Source organism: Thunnus maccoyii, chromosome 8, assembly GCF_910596095.1.
Source record: "Thunnus maccoyii chromosome 8, fThuMac1.1, whole genome shotgun sequence".
Classification (NCBI taxonomy): Eukaryota; Metazoa; Chordata; class Actinopteri; order Scombriformes; family Scombridae; genus Thunnus; species Thunnus maccoyii.
The window spans coordinates 8720077-8740491 of NC_056540.1; the positions used below are offsets into that span (position 1 = coordinate 8720077).

At 39.4% G+C, this 20415-nt stretch overlaps 2 protein-coding genes across 2 annotated transcripts; both read left to right on the forward strand.

Moving 5' to 3' along the window:
* The first annotated feature begins 1903 nt into the window (after positions 1-1903).
* sting1 (stimulator of interferon response cGAMP interactor 1) lies at positions 1904-12531 on the forward strand. The gene is made up of 7 exons (XM_042418079.1): positions 1904-1973; positions 3690-3916; positions 4298-4490; positions 7123-7231; positions 7509-7753; positions 11427-11613; positions 12028-12531. Exons 2-7 carry the CDS (start codon positions 3690-3692, stop codon positions 12306-12308), a joined length of 1242 nt encoding a protein of 413 aa, XP_042274013.1. The 5' UTR covers positions 1904-1973; the 3' UTR covers positions 12309-12531.
* A 6083-nt stretch (positions 12532-18614) lies between these two features.
* Positions 18615-20322, forward strand: si:ch211-39i2.2 (DNA damage-inducible transcript 4-like protein-like). The gene is made up of 2 exons (XM_042418999.1): positions 18615-18911; positions 19508-20322. Exons 1-2 carry the CDS (start codon positions 18734-18736, stop codon positions 19951-19953), a joined length of 624 nt encoding a protein of 207 aa, XP_042274933.1. The 5' UTR covers positions 18615-18733; the 3' UTR covers positions 19954-20322.
* The last annotated feature ends 93 nt before the right edge of the window (positions 20323-20415 follow it).

The following is a 20415-nucleotide window of genomic DNA, read 5'->3' on the forward strand; positions in this document are numbered from 1 at the left end:
ACATTCACTCGTTTTTCATGTATTTTAGTTTACACACCAGCACCTATAGCTGGACTAAATGCAGGAGCAAACTTAGCATCAAAATTAATTCTTCTTCTACAAACTACTATTAAAGTAGTTTGATTAATATTGTTGTGGTGGAGTGTAACTAATTACATGCTACATTTAAGATCCCCTCCAGACATGTTTTAAGATGTATATGAAATACTCTGCTTTGAATAATAATTTGTGTCTGATACAGTTTTTCTAAAAAATAAAAAAAAGTTAAATTATCTTGTTAAAGTCCTTAAAATGACATCTACTCCGTCTTCCTCATTAAAAATTCCAGAATCTATAAATATGTAAATATTGTTGATTTTTTAAGTCTTCCTACTGGACACAAGACTCACTGTAAAGTCCATTCTCAGTGTTTGTACACTGGAGGCTTCAAGTTTCCACATCACACTTGTGTAGGTTGAATATTGGTCCAGGATTGGCTTTCCATGAACTGCAGTTATAGAACGACTTTCTAGTCTTCCAACCACTCAAAGTGCTTTTACACTACAAGCCAAATTAACCATTCATTCATACACTGACGTGGACTGGAGGAGCCAGGAATCAAACTGTCGATCTTCCAATTAGGGGACGACCCACTCTACTTCCTGAGCCATAGCCACCTCAAGTTGTGATGTCACAAATCCCACTAATAGGTCCACCCCTTAAAATCAGATTTTAAGTGAGCACAGAGAAACTTTCCACGTTCAGCAGATAAATGTAAAAACAGTCTTCAAGTGTCAATCTCTGAACATACATCATTCTGCATAATGAAGCTCAAACATCCAACTGAAGGAACAAGAAGAAAAACACATTTTTGAGTGGAGGTGGACTTTAAATTAAAATTCCCCTCACACCTAAGAAACTAGCCACAAACCAAAATCTGTAATAAAAAAATCTGGGTTTAAAAAAAAGCATTTTATTCAGATGTTTTGTGAATTATAAATTCATTTTATTTTGTTTTAATTTATTTAGCATAAAATCAGTCAAACTTGGTGAAAAGAAAAACACTAGAACCAACATTTTTATAGAAAACCCAAACATATATATATGTTATGTATGTAATTGTATAATGTAAATTTCACTTTGTGTCATGATTAACCCCCCAAATCTCCAAAATAAAGTAATGACCTCAGTGTCCTCTATGGTAGTTATGGTCGTGGTGTCAGACACATACTCTCTGTATCTGGTTTGATTCTGGCTCAGGACTACCTGCTCTCTTTCTCTGTCTACCTCTGCTGTCTACTGTCAAATGAAGACAACATGCCAAAAATAATTTGAAGGAAAATTATGTAAATCATACACTATGACCTTCACAGTCCCCAGATCTCATCTCCCAAGATTTTGGGAGTCAGCACTCTCCACTACCATCATCAAAATACCAATTTAGGGAATATCTTCTGGAAAAAATGGTGTTTATCCCTCCAGTAGAGTTCCACAGACTTTTCAGAATGTATGATAAGGAGCATCAACACAGTTTTGGAGGATTGTTATGGCCTAAAACCTTACTGCTTACCTTACATGGACACCTAGGTATCCAAATGATTCAACAAAGGGGACAAAATATGACCACAACAACATGTCGGCCTCTTCTAGTGTGAAATAACTAACAACATTTTAACTAGAGGCCCACTGTCACGTGAAAATGTTAAAAATCTGTGCATCATCACAAAACTATTTATAGTTTTAAAGTGAGAACTTCCTGTTTCATAACCTTCAATCTCTTCACCCCTCTCTCTCTCTCTCTCTCTCTCTCTTTCTCCCCCTCCCTCTCTCAATGTTCCGGGGACTTTGGTACACAAATACACAGGCTTATGTATTGGAAATTGAAACTGAAAGTATTGGATGATGACTAATGGGGCGGAGAGAGAAGGAGAGGGGAGGAAAAAAGAAAAGACAAAGGAAAACGCTCATGTGGATAAAGCAATCAAGCAAGCAAGGTGAGTGCCTGCATACATTTTTCTTCTTATCTAGTAAAATGTAACTTGTATGGAGATAGACCAACTGTCCACTATCAGATTGGGCGTTTACTCTTAACAGTGAGAGAAATCACAGATGTTTTCTGATCTCAATAGGAGAACACAGTATTAACACAAGCTATTGTATTTGAAAATGTTGAGAACAAATTCTAATAGACAATTTTCCAAGCTAGGTGGTGTGTGGTGTAAAAAAAATAACCTTATTATTTGATATGAAACTGTATTATCTATTACAAACATAGTTACTACCAACTAGTATATATATACTATACTGTGCATCTTACTGGAACATTTTCTCTCGTTGCTTCATTGAAATGCGGTTTTACTGGAATGCACCTGGGGTGTGTGTAACTTGTGAAAATGCATTTCTCACCACACCACTGCCAGATATGTCACAGCATCTGTGTATCTATTAACAGGTGATGGAAAAACACACACTGTCACATGACTGGCCACACATGCAACATGCTCATCGAAAATCTGAGTTTAAGTGTATGATTTGTGACTAGTTTGGAAGCCACACTTGTGTGCAACTGACACAAGTGTGGTGTGGAAATTTGAAGCCTCCAGTGCAGAAACACTGAGAGTGGACTTTACAGTGAAGCAGAGACATCTTGTGTCCAGAAGTTAAGCTTTTAAAATGAACAATATTTATATATTCATAGATTCTGGATTTTTAATAAGGTAGAAGGAGAAGATGTCATTTCAAAAATGTATAATTGGGTAATTGAACCTTGGTAACATTTTGCAAGCACAGCCTGTGTCTTAGAGAGTAACTTCCCTTCATTTACCATGTAATTTCTTAGAACTTCTGGTGTAATATCTTCGTATGAATCAGTACACATATATATGGATTTAGTGCAATAAAATCAAATGTTTTTTATGACATGTTCAATAATCTTTTCTCACTATCTGTTCAAAATGTTAGTCAGGTCTGTTGTAAATGACACGTTTTAGTTTTAGTTTATGATATGAAAGGTAATAAAACCTACAGCATGTGTCCCTTTTCATAAAATCAGATGGTCAAAGGTCTTGTAATGCTTGATATTGTTTATTGTGATTGTTTATTTTTACTGGGTAAAGAACTGTCTACATACCTTATTATTGTGTAATTAAAGACATACTAAACTGTATATTATTACATTACTGTATTGTTATGACAGTACAAGCCTTCCATAGCTGTGCACTTGAGAGAGGTAAGTTTGTTTTCAGCATGCCTGCTAGGAGCTAATATTCAAAAGTATAAACAAATTTCTCAACTTGTCCTTTTTCAAGTTCATACAATGAAGTAGAGAACGAGGAAATTACACTGTAAGTTCAGAGAAATTACATGGAAAGTGACAGGAAGTTTCACTCTAAAACACAGGCTGTGTAATAAAGTGTTACCAAACTTTTTTTTTTTTATCAGACACACATTATTATTCAAAGCAGAGTATTTTTGTATGTCTTGAAACATGTCTGGAGGTGGTCTTTAAACAGTGGTCTTTATGTAACATTTTGTTTTTGTTAGGGGAACGTTGAATGTCCAAGGTGTTTACAGTCAACACAGCCATATTTCTCACTCAACTACCACATAAAACTTGGTTCAAATGGTTTTGAAATGTTTCGTGCGTGAGCTGGCTGCGCACACTGAATGATAAAAGCGCTCCCTGACACCGGGTGACTGCTCCCTCACAGATGCAGTGCCTCCGAGATCAGGATGCTCTCATCCCTCAGCCCCGTGGGGATGTGCCTAAGGTGTGTGCTGCGGCGCTGGCTGCCATAACAATAGGAGGCATCATGGTTTTGTCCCCTGAAAGGTTATTTGGCTGGGTTGCCATGGTAACACTCATCCTAACCCTTGGCCCTCTGATGCACGGAGTCTGTCTGATGGCAGAGGAGATACTGCACCATGCAAACACTAGGTGAGAGAGAGAGGTGTGCTCGTGTTTGAGAATGCCTTTCCTTTAATATGTGCAAGGTGTGTCAATTTTACTTATAAACACATGGGACACATTTGTGGTACACATGGGGCAGTTTGTGTGGTACACAGTGGTATAATTGGTGCTTCTTTTGCTAAATTAAGCCCACATTTCGGTTTCATAAAACATGTGACATGCCCGCCCCTTTTCTGGCATCACTGTGTGTACAAACTTTCTCTTTCGCTTCACTGAAATCAACACTCATAAGAGTCCATAAGACTCATGGACTACGTTAAAGTGCTGAACATCCACCAGCACAGTGCCACAGCGTCGACATGGTTACAGGGACAACAACACATTTCTCCTCTCTGTTTTTCTTACCAGGTATCGAGGCAGAGCGCTGTGGAGCCAGGTGCTGACAGCCTGTGGTTTGAGGGGGAAGACCCTGCTGGTTGCAGGGCTGGCAGTACTTCTGCTCTACCTGGGCGGAGATCCTCTCCCACACAAAGGCCAAAGCTGGAAACTCCTCTTCTTAGCCTCTGGTCTTTACGCACTGTTGAAAAGCCTGGGCGTCCTGGTGAGATCCAGACCTGACACAAAAACATCAGCATCTTTGTTTTTCTGGGGTCTCTGTCTTTCTTTTTCTCTGCCGTAATCATAAATGTTGGTCTCTGAATATGAGAATCTTATTCTGTATTAAAGGACCCTGCCAGTGTTCAAGCATGTTACCAAACCAGGTAGGAGTGGGCATTAGCATTTGCAGTATCTCAACTTTGTTTACACTTTAACAGCTACTGGAAACCAATTTTATGATTAATTTAGAAATACTTAATTTATCTCACAAGTTTCTGCCTCACTGCCTGTCACTGGCCCAGAAAAATGGCTCTGATGTGGCTATGAGTCTTTGAAAAAAACAAATCAAAGAGAGTTCTGACAAGGTGAATGTTCAATGCTGTCACACAAAGTCAGAAATGAGACCAGTGTTTGTACAACAGCCTGATCTCAGATGTCGTTCTCAGACTGAGCTTCACTGAGGACGTCCGTCGTGTCATTTATCAATGCTGAAAGTTGGCTGAGCGTTCCTTCATTAAATGACGTCTGATATACATTTACTGTGATGATTCTCTAACCTGACCTTAACCAACCTCACGAGCAAAGAGCAACTCTTATCTTCAATCTAGTTTCACTCTTTCACGCTTTTCCACACATGTATCATGTTTTAGTTTAAAGAAAAATAGTTTCATTATGTGTGTGACTGTAAGAGCCAGAACCACCTCCCTCTTTACATGCACCCACGCACTCATACAGCCCTCCAGGGCAAGCTAGCTAACGACAGCCAGCTAAAAACATGTTGTCAGTTTACAACACTCATTTGATGTTAAATAGTGAAACAAGCAACCTTTTAGTCTACTTTGAGTCTACATTACACCATAAGTTCTAAGAAATGACATGGTAAACGAAGGGAAGTTACTCTCTAAAACACAGGCTGTATTACAAAATGTTACCAAATAGTGAAACAAGCAACCTTTTAGTCTACTTTGAGTCTAATTTAGGAGATTAGGAAATTTGATACTTTAAAACAATGTCTTTAGAGGTTTAAGGTGTATGTTTTTTTTGTCCTGGACAACTGGCATAACTGGGCAGAGGGAATATATCTTTTTCTTCACAATCCTGGTTCATTTAGATAATTTAGAGTTCTTCACTGAGATCAGACCTGCCTCCACACCCGTAACTGCCATGTCAATCTATTCCAGCTTTTATCTATTCAGAAGGGTTGCACTTCATATACTTGATGAAAACTAGCTCTTGTTCCTTTACAATATAAATGCTATTCAAAGTCAAGTCCAAAACCAATGTAGGGTTTCAGTATAGCAGAGAGAGAGCTGTTTTTCTTCTTTATCTTTATATACCCATGCGACATGAGCTGATCATCCCAATTAGGGGAACAGAAAACTCTTATATGGACATGAAACTTATGGAAAATCCCAGAACGTGCTGTAAGTTAACTCATATACACACACAGGACAGTCTATAATGCAACACACACACACACAAAGCAATGCTATGACCTTGATTCTAAACAGGCTGTAACTGGTTTAAACATTTACTCAAATAAACATACCTGTAAGGCATAATACACGGTTAGTAAAGTTCAACAAAATCATTCGGATGATACAACAGGTATTATAGTTTACTAAAACTACACTAAAAACTAAGTGTGAAAAAACATTTTATTTCACTGAAACAAGAATAATACTAATGACTAAATGCAAAACCAATAACTCATAAATAATAAATACAATTAGTCAGGACTTTTAATAAGCCCCTGGACTAGAGGGGTGCCCTCCTTAACAAAATGCGCTTATTGCAAATGAATGTAATGTAATATAGAAAGATAATTGTCATTGTTACAGCTCAGAGCACCATGGTACATTTACATTTTTCATTTAGCAGATGCTTTTATCCAAAGTGATGCACATCTGAGACTGATACAATATGCAGGGATCTAGTCAGGAGACAACAACATACGTAAGTGCCATAAAGCTTAAGTTTGAGTCCGATAGGACGTAGATGCCAACAGGCAGTGCACCAAGGAAATGCATAGATTGCATAGGAGCAAGTTTTTTCTTTTTGTTTTTTTTAAGTATAGTCTTTTTGTTTTTTCTCCACCTACAGTCCATCAAGTGCAGAGGTGTTCGTGAAAGAGCTGGGTCTTTAGTCTTTTCTTAAAGATTGAGAGGGACTCTGCAGATCGAACAGAGTTTGGTACATGTGAAAAATAGTTTGGTTTTAACATAAAAGGATTATACTTCAGACAGAAAGGTTCCTATATAAGATACTCCTTGAAGCATGAGTTGATTGTAATTGATATGACATTTCTGGAGTAAAAATAGGCGGAAAATATGCCTTCGCCAGCAAGAATGGACAAGTGCTCATACTGCCCTCAAAGACTTGATGTATAATTTTGAACAAAGCTCAGTGTTCCCTCAGACTCCTTATAGAAACTGGCAGCATTATAGATTCAAATCCAGCTCAAGCTTGGGTGTAGCTGTCTCTGTCCTCTGCTTTTGTACTGAGTTATATAAAAATATAGTTGTCCTACGTAGGAAAGGGCAGCTTGGGTACAGGGATGCCCTTTTCTGTTCCAGAAATCCAAAAGGTGAGGTGTTGTGACATCCTCCCTGGCTGTTTCTGTGGTCGGTGTGCAGGGTCCGTCGGATGTGGAGGTGTCAGACATCTGCGAGGGGAGGAAGATGAACGTGGCCCATGGCCTGGCCTGGTCCTTCTACCTGGGCTACCTGCGTCTGGTGCTGCCACGTCAGTAACATCAAAGCACACACAAACACACACACCATGCCCATTTGATTCCTGTTCTTTCAAATTCTGCAGTGATCATTTGAATACCAGTTTGTGGACTTTACCTGTATTATGTTAACAATTTAGTTGGTTATACAGTAGCTGCCCGTTTTCAGACAACCTCTTTTGTTCCAACACCCTAACCAGAATAAGTATAATCCTACAGGAATGAATACATGTGAATAAACAGATATGAGTGAATCTGTGAGTGAGTGTGTGTTTGTGTGTGTCCACTCAGGGTTGGAGGACTCCATCACAGCATTTCAGGCCACGCACCAGGCCAGCTGTCCCTACTGGGGTCGTGGCTCCAGGAAGCTTCTCATCCTCATACCTCTAAACGCCAACATCTCTCACAAGCTGGAAGACGAGGACGACAACATTCATTTCTATGACAACCTCCCTAACAACGAAATAGACAGGGCGGGGGTGCGGGGACGGGTCTACAAGCACAGTGTCTACAGAGTAGTGGATGAGCATGGGAAGGTTGGTGGGAATGTTTTCCATCAATCCATTTTCTTAGACTCACAGGTCAGTCTGTAAACGCTTCACTTATAGAGACTGAGGACAATCTCCCAGGTTTCATTGATAAAACTGGGTAGAAACAAAATGAACGAGATCTCCAATGTCTGGTATTGTGAGACTATCATTTTCTGTGCTTGCAAGGGTCAAGTGTGGCTGAAAAAGAACCAACAGGCATTGAGCAAAAGGCACAGAAACTTCCTAGACAGGTCTTGAGTTCATCACAGACCTGTATCCCATTGTTATTTTAAATTAAATATCTGATATTGTATTGCAAAAAAGTGATTACCCATCATACCTTTCACCAGATAATCTGCAATCTGAAGCAGATTACTACACAAATGTCTCTCAGATGCAGCGTAAACTATTCAGTCAGTATTAAATAAGGTAAGAAGAGAAGCTGCAGTTTGAATGCCACTGAGCTGCTTGTGCTGTAATTCAAGTCAGTGTCGGTTTTCTTATTGCCAGTGTGGGTTGAAAGACTCAGTGTGCTCATGTTTTCTCCTTTGATCAGATTTGTAAAGACTGCACAGCTTAAATGCGAGAGAGAGAAAGAGAGAGAGAGTCAGAGTAAAGTAACTTAAGGGGCTCTTTCAGTATATTTTTTTCAACATTTCAAGATGTCAATGTGCTCTATATTCAAGGTGTTTGATGTCACAAATCTAAGAATGATTGTACTCAAAACCACCTCTGTAGTCTAGTCGAGGGAAAGAAAGTTTGCAGCTTCATGTAGGCAGCCTGAGTTTCATGTGAGACCAAAATAGCCACCAATTATTTCAAAGTGATTACCAAACTTATGTTCTGGCTGTATTCTACAGTTGCAGTCAATACACAGGAAAGATGACTTTTTGACCTCCCATCATGCCTCTTTGAGTGACATTAGAACAATGTCTCACTAAAATAAGATAAAGACCACTGGTGGAGAGTAGCATTAACTCAAGTACTGTACTTGTACTTAACTTTAGTATTTCCTTTTCATGCTACTTTATATTTAGAGCCCGAGCACTGACAGTGCGAAGGCCCTATTGTAACTCAAGGAGTTTTTCTCTATTATTATTTTTCTTCTGAAACAAATGCATTTTTGAGGGCCTAAACGTGCACGAAAAGTTGTTTAACTTTGCACATACATCAAGAGTGGCGAAAAATTTGATATCTTATGGGTCTCGCAAAATGGCTCTAGAAAATTTGGAAAATTGAGCCCCTCAACACGGATTGTCGTAGAAGAACAAAATTCGTTATGCTTATGTATCATGACCAGACGCATCAAAAAGTGTCTTGAACTAGAGATTTGACCTCAGCAACTTCAAATTCAGTCAGTGTCATCTACAGACCTTGGAGATGAAAAGTTATCAAAACGGTGAGTTTTCGATATTGCGAAGGGGGTGTGGCCGGGGGTAGAATTTCGATCCTTCGCCATGAAAAGTGAAACAGCCATAACTCCGGCATACATGATCCGAAGAGATCCAAACCTTTTGTTCTTGTAAAGAGTCCAACCCTGAACACATCCATGTGTCAATACTGAATCTGAGTCATAGCGCCACCTACTGGCAACAGGAAGTAACATGTTTTACGCTTTGACGCCCTGTGGGTAGCACGGCGATTGGATTTACCTCAACTTTACTCAGAATAGTCTCAAGACGTTTGAGTTTGTATATTCTGAAGTTGGTGACTTTTTGTTGAAAGGTGTTGCCATGACGACACGGCAAATTTCGATGTCTCGCCATGAAATTTCAAAGCCCTATAACTTGACTCCACATGGTCTGATCTTTTCCAAATTTCATGTGCTTGTTAAGAGTCCCGGTCTGAAGACATGTAAAGGCCCATATTTAATGACAGTCATAGCGCCACCTACTGGCAACAGGAAGTTTTAAGCGCCACTCTTTTGCAAACTACTCCTAGCAGGTTAGTCAGAAACACATCAAATTTGGTCAGCCAAGGTGTAAAACCTTGATGATGATAACTCCTGAAGCCCTTGAGTTTTCATCAAAAGCCGTTGCCATGGCAACACATTGTTCACCACAAAATACAAAGCTGTTTTTAAGGGCTAAGACATGCTTGAAAACTCACAAAACTTTGCACACACATGGCAGGTCTTACAGTCTATAATATCGTATCGGTGGCTGGCATAAGTGTGGCAGAATGGCTCTACAGCGCCACCTACAATATTCCAACAAAGCAGCCCCCGCGCCACGTTAAACCTACATGTATGAAAATCAGTACACACATGTATCATGCCAGGGCACACAAAAAAATCTCTTGGACCCATAGCTGAAACCCAACAGGAAGTCAGCCATTTTGAATTTAGTTGTCAATTTTGGCGATTTCGCATGTCTTACACTTTTAACGAACTCCTCCTACAGAATTCATCATAACGACTTCAAAATTAGTGTGTGTCATCTAGACTAGTTTGTGATCAAAGGTTATTAAAAGATTTAGTTATCGTTGAAGCGTGTGGCTGTGGCGTGGCGTTGAGTTTTGATGTTTCGCCATTCCAGAGGAAATTGCAAAACTTTAGTGTAAATGCTCCAATCTGCCCCAAACTTTACATGTTTGATAAGAGTCCCGGCCTGAACACATCTACAAGACAATATTCAATCAGTAATGCAAACTGGCTCCATAGCGCCCCCTATGAAATTTCAAGGAAGCAGCCCCGGCAGCAGGCAAAATAGTGGACTAAGGAAGTGAAGTTTATCTTCTTGCACTGTCTGAAAACAGCCCGGGTCTGAACACATCTACATGCGAGTAACAGAAGCCCTTCGACTGCGCCACGCGGCGACGTACGCAAGGGTGCAAGGGCCCGATCAGCACTGCTTGCAGCTTTAATTCTATTTGTTTCTACTTGTGAATTGTAATTCATGACAGCTATGATTACTTTACAGATGAAGATTTTACATACAAAACATGAGACAATCTTATAAATTAGCTGAAACTGATGATTATGTTCATTGTTGGTAAAGTTGGTAAAGTGATAAATGTCCATCAGTGTCCCAGAGTCTCAGGTCTAAGTTAAAATGAGCTTACTTTTTATACTTTATAAGTCAGAATGCCAATGATAATACTTACATACCTTTACTTACTGTGAAAGCAGGACTTGTATTGCTACTTTTACTTAAGTAAAACATTAAAGCACGTCTTCCACCACTGAACCTTATTCAAATTGATAGCTTTATTGGTATATTTATTACAATTAATTTTCATTCAAACGTTATCTGAAAAGGATTTTGTTCTCGTTTAAAATATATTTTGAGACTATAAAAGAAACTGAAACTTGTGACGGCTTTTCATAACAGATGTCTTGTGATGTGGGACATAAATAAACAATGTACGAGCCAAACAGACTTATCTATGAAAATATAGCTGAAAGGCATAAATAACTTAATAAATATGTTATTAGCAGACCTAGAGAAGTGACCATATTCACAGTCCAGTACATTACCTTCAGCACCTTCCATAGCATAGCATTAGTACCACCTCCTGGTTAAACCTGAGAATTCACTAGTTTAGTAAAGCACAGTGACAGCACCATCTACCTGTAAAACATGGTAATATGTGGAGCTACAGTATTACTAGATTTTAAAAGATTATTTGTCCAGGAAATGCATTCATCTCATCTTTTTGTGTCTTTTTTTGTAACCAGGCCCATGAGTGTGTGGTGGAATATGCAACGCCACTGCTGACGCTCTACAAGATGTCCCAGGAGAGCAGCGCTGGTTTCGGGGAGGCCATGCGCAGGCAGCAGGTCCTGCTCTTCTACAGGACCCTGCAGGAAATACTGGATCACTCGCTGGAGTGTCGCAACCGCTTCAAACTCATCCTTCTCAATGGTAGGAGGACAGCCAATTGTGTGTGTGTGCCTGAGTTAAATGTGTAACCATGAGACAGACTGCTTTTAGGGGGATTTCAGCTTTTAGCTTATCCACTTTCCCACAAGGACTGACAATCAGGATTAGTGTATTTATGGATTCTTTTGCAATTTATGTGTTTTTAAAAAGGTTATGTTGATAGAACCCTTAAGCTGTGCAGTGTGCAGCTGAAATGAAGGATGATCTTAGGCCTAATGCGAACTTTTTATCTTTGTATTGGCAGTGACAAACCCAGTATCACTGCATAAATGTTCCACCTTATATTATTGTTAACAAAGATAACCTTTTGAACAAGTGAGTATATTGCATAGGTCAACCGTTCAGAAAACTAACATGAAAAGGGTTAGAAGTCATGTTGTCTTCTTCTTCTTCTAGATGAGCATGTGGACGACCCTCACTTCCTGTCCAAAGCCATCCTCAGACACTTGGAGCAGCAGGAGAAAGAGGAGTTCTGCCTCACTCCACCACCTCACCAGGAGACGGCGCACCTGTGTGCCGATACTTCATTTGCACAGCAAAATGGCCTGCCCATAAACCGTGACTGGCACCACCCCGAGCCAATGAGCAGGGAGCCCACGCTCATGTTCAGCCTGGAGCAACCTCTGCCTCTCAGGGAACCTGTTGAGAATACTGACCATTATCAAGGAAGAACATAACCTTAAACACACCACAGGAACAGGGAAAAAACATAAATACACACACACACACACAGACACCTCATCAGTCATCCGTATTCCTGTCCTGTCATACTGTAGTTGTGTTATATACCAACCTGACATTAGAGATTAAAAATATTGTATACTACTCTTTTCTGACATTTGAACTTCTTTAAGGTTTTATATATGGACCCTAAATGAGTTCAAATCAACTGGTGTCTGGTACCCCCAAATGTGAAATACTAAATAAATGTTAACATTTACTATGAATGTGTGTTTTCTTTGACCTTTCCTATAATTAAATCATCAATTAAACCGCAACAGCAAAGACATTCAAACTGTTAGAGGCAGTGGAAAAACCCTGGACCTTTCCATCTGAGGGTCCGAAGTTAATGTATATAGTTAAATGAGTCTGGAGAAGAACAAAGGTTGTATGATGTCCTGTAGTGCTCTTTTGGCTAGCTCATTGAATAGTCTCAGCCTCATTTTACAGCATTTAATGCTCTCTGCAGGATTTTTTTAAATGTCTTTTTTTATTTGGGATTTTTAAAATGCTCAAATTTTGTCCTCCTAAATGAAAAACCGAGAGTATAAGGACATGAGATGAGGGGAAACGGGAAAAAGTACAAAGGCTGCAGGCAGGAGAGCTCAGATAAAGACATGGTGTTTGCTGGGAGAGGGGGGAGGAAGAGAAGGATGTACAAGAGTGCATTTTATGACTGTATAAACAAAAGAATCAGTCACAAGACACCTGACACCACGCCTGTTTATCTGCCTCTCACACGCACACACACACACACACACACACACACACAGACACAGACACAGACACAGACACACACACACACACACACACACACACACACACACACACACACACACACACACACACACACACACACACATACAGATTGTCCTAGGTCACTTTTGGGGACATTACATAGACTTACCCTAACCCTAACCTTAACCGCTGACACACACACACACACACACACACACACACACACACACACACACACACACACACACACACACACACATACAGATTGTCCTAGGTCACTTTTGGGGACATTACATAGACTTACCCTAACCCTAACCTTAACCGCTGACCCGAAAATCAGCTTTTCCCCACTCGGAGACATGGCTTTTGTCCCCAATTTGGACAAGCTGTCTCCAAGAAACTGGTCTTAAGTCTGAAATTTGTCCCCACAAGTAGCCTATCGCAGACACACACACACACACCTCCTGACTGGGAGTGCAGCCACTGAAACTGCTCTGCTTTGTTGCATCAGATATGTTTACAAGCCGTCAGTCTTCTTGACAAGGTTGAGGTGAGAAGAAGGACAGCGTGATCTGATCCAAACTACCCTGCATTTGAATTCTGCTTATTTTAATGGTTTATAACGTGTGCAAATGTAGCATGTAAATTAAAAAACAAAACTGAAACCAAACAATGGAGCATTGTTTCAGCCTCAACTGCACTGTGCATGAAGAGCACTTACTCAGACACCAGCCGATAGGTAGTCTCTATAGGCTTTGGGAATTCAATAGGCTACAGTTCACTTGTCTTGACTCAGGAGCTGTGATAATCCACACACACTTACTTTGTACTGTACAATCTGGTAGCCTAGGTCACCAGTCTAACACCTCTGATAACACAAATCTGAACAGATGAAGTAAACAAAAGAAGCTTTCTCCTCCAGCAGCAGTTTTCATATTGATTTTAAAAGTCTTTGACTTGTTTTTGAAGTTTCATAGTCTTGCACCGAACAATTTGTCAGCCCGTCAGGTCCTTTGGCACAAGTCTTTTGTACTGTATTCATATTTTAAAATATTTTTATTTCCTCTTATCTATTTTATTTTATCTGTTGTCTGTTTGACTGTTTTTAATGTATTCTATTGCTTTTATCATTTCTATCTTGTGTGCATTAGTATGAAATTGTTTTACTTGTCAGTCATCTGTAAAGCACTTTGAATTGCACTAACCTGTATGAAAGGTGCTATACAAATAAAGTTTGACTAATTTATTGGAGTGGTCAGCGGCACCTATCAGCTATTACTGGTCAGTTCCGGTGGTAGTAAATTCTATGTAAAGGATTATGTAGTGCCAGCTGTAAAGACCATTAAACAATATTGGATTGTGTTTAAGTTGTATTGGAGCCTGCAATATAGAAAATGATGTGTACATCATATCAGTATATACATTATTAGTCAGTTATGTTCAATGAATAAACACATAATGAACTAACAGCAATTTTCATAAAAAAATTCACTGAGTAATTTATCAACTAAAAACATCAAACATTTGCTTTGACTTCTTCTCAAAAGGGAAAAATTTGCTTTCTTGTCTCCATTTCATATTGTTGTAAACTAAGAACCACTATGTTTTTTGTTTGTTTGTTTTTCTTACTGATACTGATATGAGATTGTTTGTGTTTTTTTGATCACGTTGCTTCTCTGTTATATATCAAGAACACACCCAGCTGCAGGCACGTGAGTTTTAATCGTGGCCACGGTGATGGATGACTACCAGAGACAGGTCTGACCTGTTCTCTAACAAACACCACACATCCCTGACAGCTGACATCAGCTGACACACTGATGTTGACAGATGGATAACACTGACAGGATTGTAACTGAGTTTATACACAGCAGGACGCTGGTTGTTTACTTGAGTAGATGTCGGGACACTGAATATCAGTCATCTGAACTAGAAAATTATGCGTTTGTTAACACCAGAGCAGTCAAGGGTTTATTACAAACATTTCTGATTAGTAGTCAGACCCTAAGAATCCCACATTATAAAGAAATTTAGGTTTGGAAGTTGGAAGTTTTGCAAAAACACTTTTGAAGTCAACAGACCTTCAGATTTTTTATTCAAGACATAACTTAAAATGCTATTTTCATTGTGGATTGACAAATTAAATATTTATCTGTACTGTGCAATATTTCCTCCATTTGACTCTGTATTTGCAAGACTGCAAATGGATTGCAACACTGTGTGTGAAATACTGTCTTAAAGCCAAGACAAACTAACATAACAGCTGGCGATATTGCTTAGATAAGGTGAACACATAGTCTCACCACACGCTGTAGTTCCCCTGCCGTTCCACAGAAAGACACTTCCTCCCTGGTGGTAAGGCTTTTTTGACGACAGCATCTTATCTGAATGTGATTGGTTAGCAGCGGTGATGTCACAGCAGGGAGATTTCCCGAGAGGGTGACTCAGGTGTGAGAGGTTAACCTGCACAATAGCTACCTTCCTCTTCAGTATCTGGTGTCATGTCACGCCAGAGGGCTAGACTGTCAGCTAACAGTCTTACTAGCAGTAAAGGTTCATTTGTGTGTGTTTTTATGTGTGTGAACTGGGCTCCACAGATACCAAAAGATCCTACATGTGGTCCAGATATTGTTTAATTTCACTATTAACTGTAGAATAAATGTCCCAGATGGAGTTTTATGTTTTCTAGATGTCAGCAGGGACAAAACTACAAAGTCTCTTAAATGTTTATGACAAAATCTTTAAATCAGTTTTAAAACTGACCAGTGCGATTGATTACATCTCCATGATCCATGCACAAGAAGTACTCTGAGTTGTTTGTGAATAAGTATTTCTTATTAATACATTTTTCAAAACAAGCTGTGAATCTAATTTAAGAGAATGTTTCATGTGGTGGTTACATAAATCTTAAGCAGTGGATGGAGAAGGTACTTCTCTTCACCAGGTGTGTGTGTGTGTATTTACGTGCCGTGAGTCAGACCGTGTTACTCACCTGTGAGTAAGGCAGGGCTCATGCCACTGTGTCTGGACCTGATGTGCTCATACAAACACATGTGCACGCTCACAGCCTCCCAGGAATCATGTGTGCATACACTGGAAGCAGAAATGAAAGTAGGAACTTACCATGAAATTACATGAGGGATAATTAAGGTGTTTTTTACAATCCAACCAGGAAGGTAATTTGATAGACTGGTACATTCTGTCTCAATAAAATACTTGGCAATGCCTGATGTCCCTATAATAAAAAGCAGGTTTTTACTTGACTCGTCAAAGAAAATATATTTCACTTTGAATGCTATAAATCCTTAACAACTATTTATGTTCTTGGATAAAATATCATGGGAATACTTGTGTCATGGGAATTGATCAAAATCTGCACTAGTTAATCAAATACAAACATAATTATTGTACATAAAAATGATTCATTGTTCCTGCCATCTGTGGACGACTGCCTACAGCTTCAGTATTATTCTATTCTGGATTCTGGAGAAATCATTTTATAGAGGCAGCAGGCCTATTTTAGATGTAATGTACTGTTGACTTAATTTAATTCAGAAAAGTGAAGCAAACCCAAAAGCAGAGACATTACTACCTGCCACAACTTAGGAAATTAAGAGTGCAATATTTTGTAGTTCCTTCAAGGGTCCAGGAGATAATTTGTAATTCAGCAATTGAAGCACAATAACAGGAGTCCTGCATGCTTGCATGGTTGTCAGGGAGTTTGGTTTGTGTTTTGGAGGACAGCAGAGGAACCTCTCCCTCTTGTTGCCATCGGGGCTTTTCTCAAATTAAAGAAATCAGGTGGGGCACCTCTGACTGTCCCTCTGTCTGGGTTTTTTCCATGAAGGCCCCAAGACTGGATAACACCCTGTCTGTCTGTCTGTCTTAAAAGTGCAAGTAAATTTAAAAAAACACCTCAGTTTACTGTCTAAAGAAACATCTACAGTAGAGGTAACTGTAAACTCGATCATTTCTAGTGTTTAAACTTACTTTTCATTCCATTTGTGTTCTGACTTGTTGTTGCATTGACCTAATTTTCCCACTAAAATATGCTCAATTAAATTAATAACAGAATAGATTACGTTTTATCTTAATTTTGTTTTTCACCTTACATGTACTTTATGTGATCATATAAAGCATATGCATTATTACTACCTTTTTTATTATTATCACAACTAGCCATAGTAGTAGCCTGTAGTTTGTAGGACATTGAACTTCTGAAGGGTTTCTGTGGTCATTTACTTCTCTTTTGACTGAATAGACCTCATTGTGACGTATCGTATTTATGAGTAACATGCTGGTAATTTCCCAGTGCAGCCCACATGCCCATTCAACAGTGGTGGAAGAAGTATTTAAACCAATTAAAAGTACTAATACAACAATGTAAAATTACTACATTATAAGTCCTGAATCAAAATCTTTTTTTAAGAAAGATAAAGTGCTGGTGTGTTCGTGTTATTAAGTGTTATGTGTATGTTATTTGCAAAATGTTCTTAAAGTATCAAAAGTAAAAGTACTTGTTGTGCATAAATGGCCCCTATGAGTGAGTGAGAGTATTATTATGTTATTTTTTTGGATAATTCAAATGATGCATTAATATGTAAGCAGCATTTATTGTTGTTGGTTGAGGTGGAGCAACATTTAGCAACTTTATTTGGTACAATACGTCTCCTCTCCTTGTTTCTGTACATGGTCCCTAAAAAAATACATGTAATAATTTATGTGTTTTTCTTCTTGTTGCTTCACTGTGATGTTTGAGCTTCACTGTGCAGAATGATGTTTGTGCAGAGTTTGGTACATTAAGGCTATTTTCACATTTATCTGCTGAAAGTGGAAAGTTTCTCTGAACTCATTGAAAATCTGATTTTAAGTGGTGGGCCTATGTGCAGGATTTGTGACATCATAACTGGTTTGGAAGTCAGTCCTGGTCCAATATTCAACTTACACAAGTGTGATGTGGAAACTTGTGAACAAATACTGTGAACGAACTTTACATTAAAGTAGGAGACATCTTGTGCCCAGCAGTTAAACTTTTGAGATGAAATGTTTTTGCATATTTACAGACTCTGGAATTTTTAATGAGGAAGAAGAAGAAGATGTAATTTAAAGGAATTTAACAAGATAATTTAACTTTTTGCAGGAAAAACTATATCCGACACAAATCATTATTCAAAGTAGAGTATTTTCTATACATGTTAAAACATGTCTGGGGGGATCTTTAAGTACAGTACTTAAATGTATGTAATTAGTTACACTCCACCACTATGAATATTAATGAAACTACTGTAAGTAGCAGTTTGTAGAAGAGGAGAACGAGTGAATCTACAAATAATAAAGCTATTAAATCAGTATAATATTGCAGTTTAATTATTGTCCTCAGAATTGTTGCTCCTACGTGACGGGGCTCAGCTCTGTGCAATGCCCGGGCATGTTGCGTGAGCCACCGCTCGGGAAGTTTCTCGATTGAACCGGTTAGCCCCGCCCACACGTGAGAGCTCAGCTGATGCAACCGAGTGCACCTCGCCACCATATAAAAGCTCTCTGCTCACCGGCACAGTTGCTCAGCTCACCTAACTCAATACATGGAGAAGATACAGACCAAACGTTTGGAGGAGACACCGGAGCTACACAAACAGGAATCAGGATGGTGTATACCACGGCTCTGCTCTTTGGACACGGAGTGCCCGTCTTGTCAGAAGAAGAAAGTGTCATGGACATGATAGGAAAGTACTTCCTCCAGCTCACATCCCCGGGCCGAGAGAGGAGCTCAGCCCGGCGGGGAAGCGTCGAGAGCTGCGATGAGACGGATAACAACTCGCTTTGTAAGTAGTTTAAAAAGTTGAATGTAGATAGTTTTGTTAATGAAAGACAATGTTTCTTCTTTCTTCTCACGGTAGACAAAGATGAAACGGCAGAAAAGTAATAAAAACAGTACATGTAAGGTTAAAACATCAGTTATAATGAGCTGAGTAGAACACAGAACTGTTAAACACTGACCTAACTACATTTAGATATTAATGCGCTAACATCATAATTAGAACTAACACTATATGTTATTTGGCGGAAGAAGAACAAATTATTTGGTTAATCTCCCTGATGGTGATGTTTCTGATGTATTACATCAGAAACAGGTCTCTAGTCAGCTGATGTGCTGAGCTGTTGTCACTGCTTCTCTCAGCTGCTGATACTCAGCCTTTATTCTGATGAGTACAAGATTTTAGTGCAGTATCCTTAAATAAAATAGGGCATGAACCATACTCCTGCTTTTGTGAAATATTTAAAGATGATGTCAGGGGAGAATATAGGAATACACTAGAAGTGCATTTACTGTTAGCAGCTGTCACAAAACACTTATGAAATGTACTTACTGTGAATTAATGCTGCTTGTTCTAACAGTGCCCTTATTGTCTTTCGACAGTTGCCAACCTGGATGCTGGTCTGGAGGACGGAGAGAGACTCCTTCAACAAGACGTGACCCGGCAGATAGAGCGCTGTCTGACAGAGGCCAAGGCGTCCATCCTCCACTGCCAGGTGTTGCTGCTGCCTCGCCACATGACCGCCAGGGTTGGCCAGGACGTGATGCGTTCATCAGCTGATGAACCCTGCGGGCTGCGGGGCGCCTCCATCAAGGTCTACATAGAGGGTAAAGATGGCCTCAAGTCCCTGGGGAGCATCTTTCCAGACCCAAGTGTCACCCCTACCTTTGAACTGTCTGTGGTCTTCAAGGCATGTAAAGATGACGGCTGGCCGCCACTCAAGCACATCTTCGATACCAACAAAGTGCTGAAGCTGAGACCAGAGTACCGGCTGGTGAAGAGGAAGCTCTACTCCTCTGCCAGTCCTGTTATTCATGATTTCAACTAGGGGTGAAGATAAGAACCCCTGTTTCACTGTTTGTCTTTTTTGTGTTAATATCATTCCTGACCTCATGTTTTAAATGTCAGGCTACATGCACAAGAGTTGGCCTGGCATGCACTGGAGTTTACTGTGATGTATTTTAGCTGTAGGGAAGTGGATGATATTTTATGTTGTATGAATGTCTAACGTAATGCAGGAAGTCACACTGTGTTTTTCTGCACCCTGTAACCACAGGATTTTGCACAGATGGGTTGAATGTTCAAAGTATACACTGTAAAGATGAAAACTTCTTCTCAGGAATGGGCAGGTCTCATTCCTTAATTGTGCCATACTTTTGTTATACAAATGTTAAATAAATTTTTTACACTACTGTTACATCCTTGTTTTTTCACTCTTGTGTTTACAGCACTTTTACAATTCACTTATCACCTTTAATAAAACATTGGCCCTCTTCCTCGGTTCACGTAC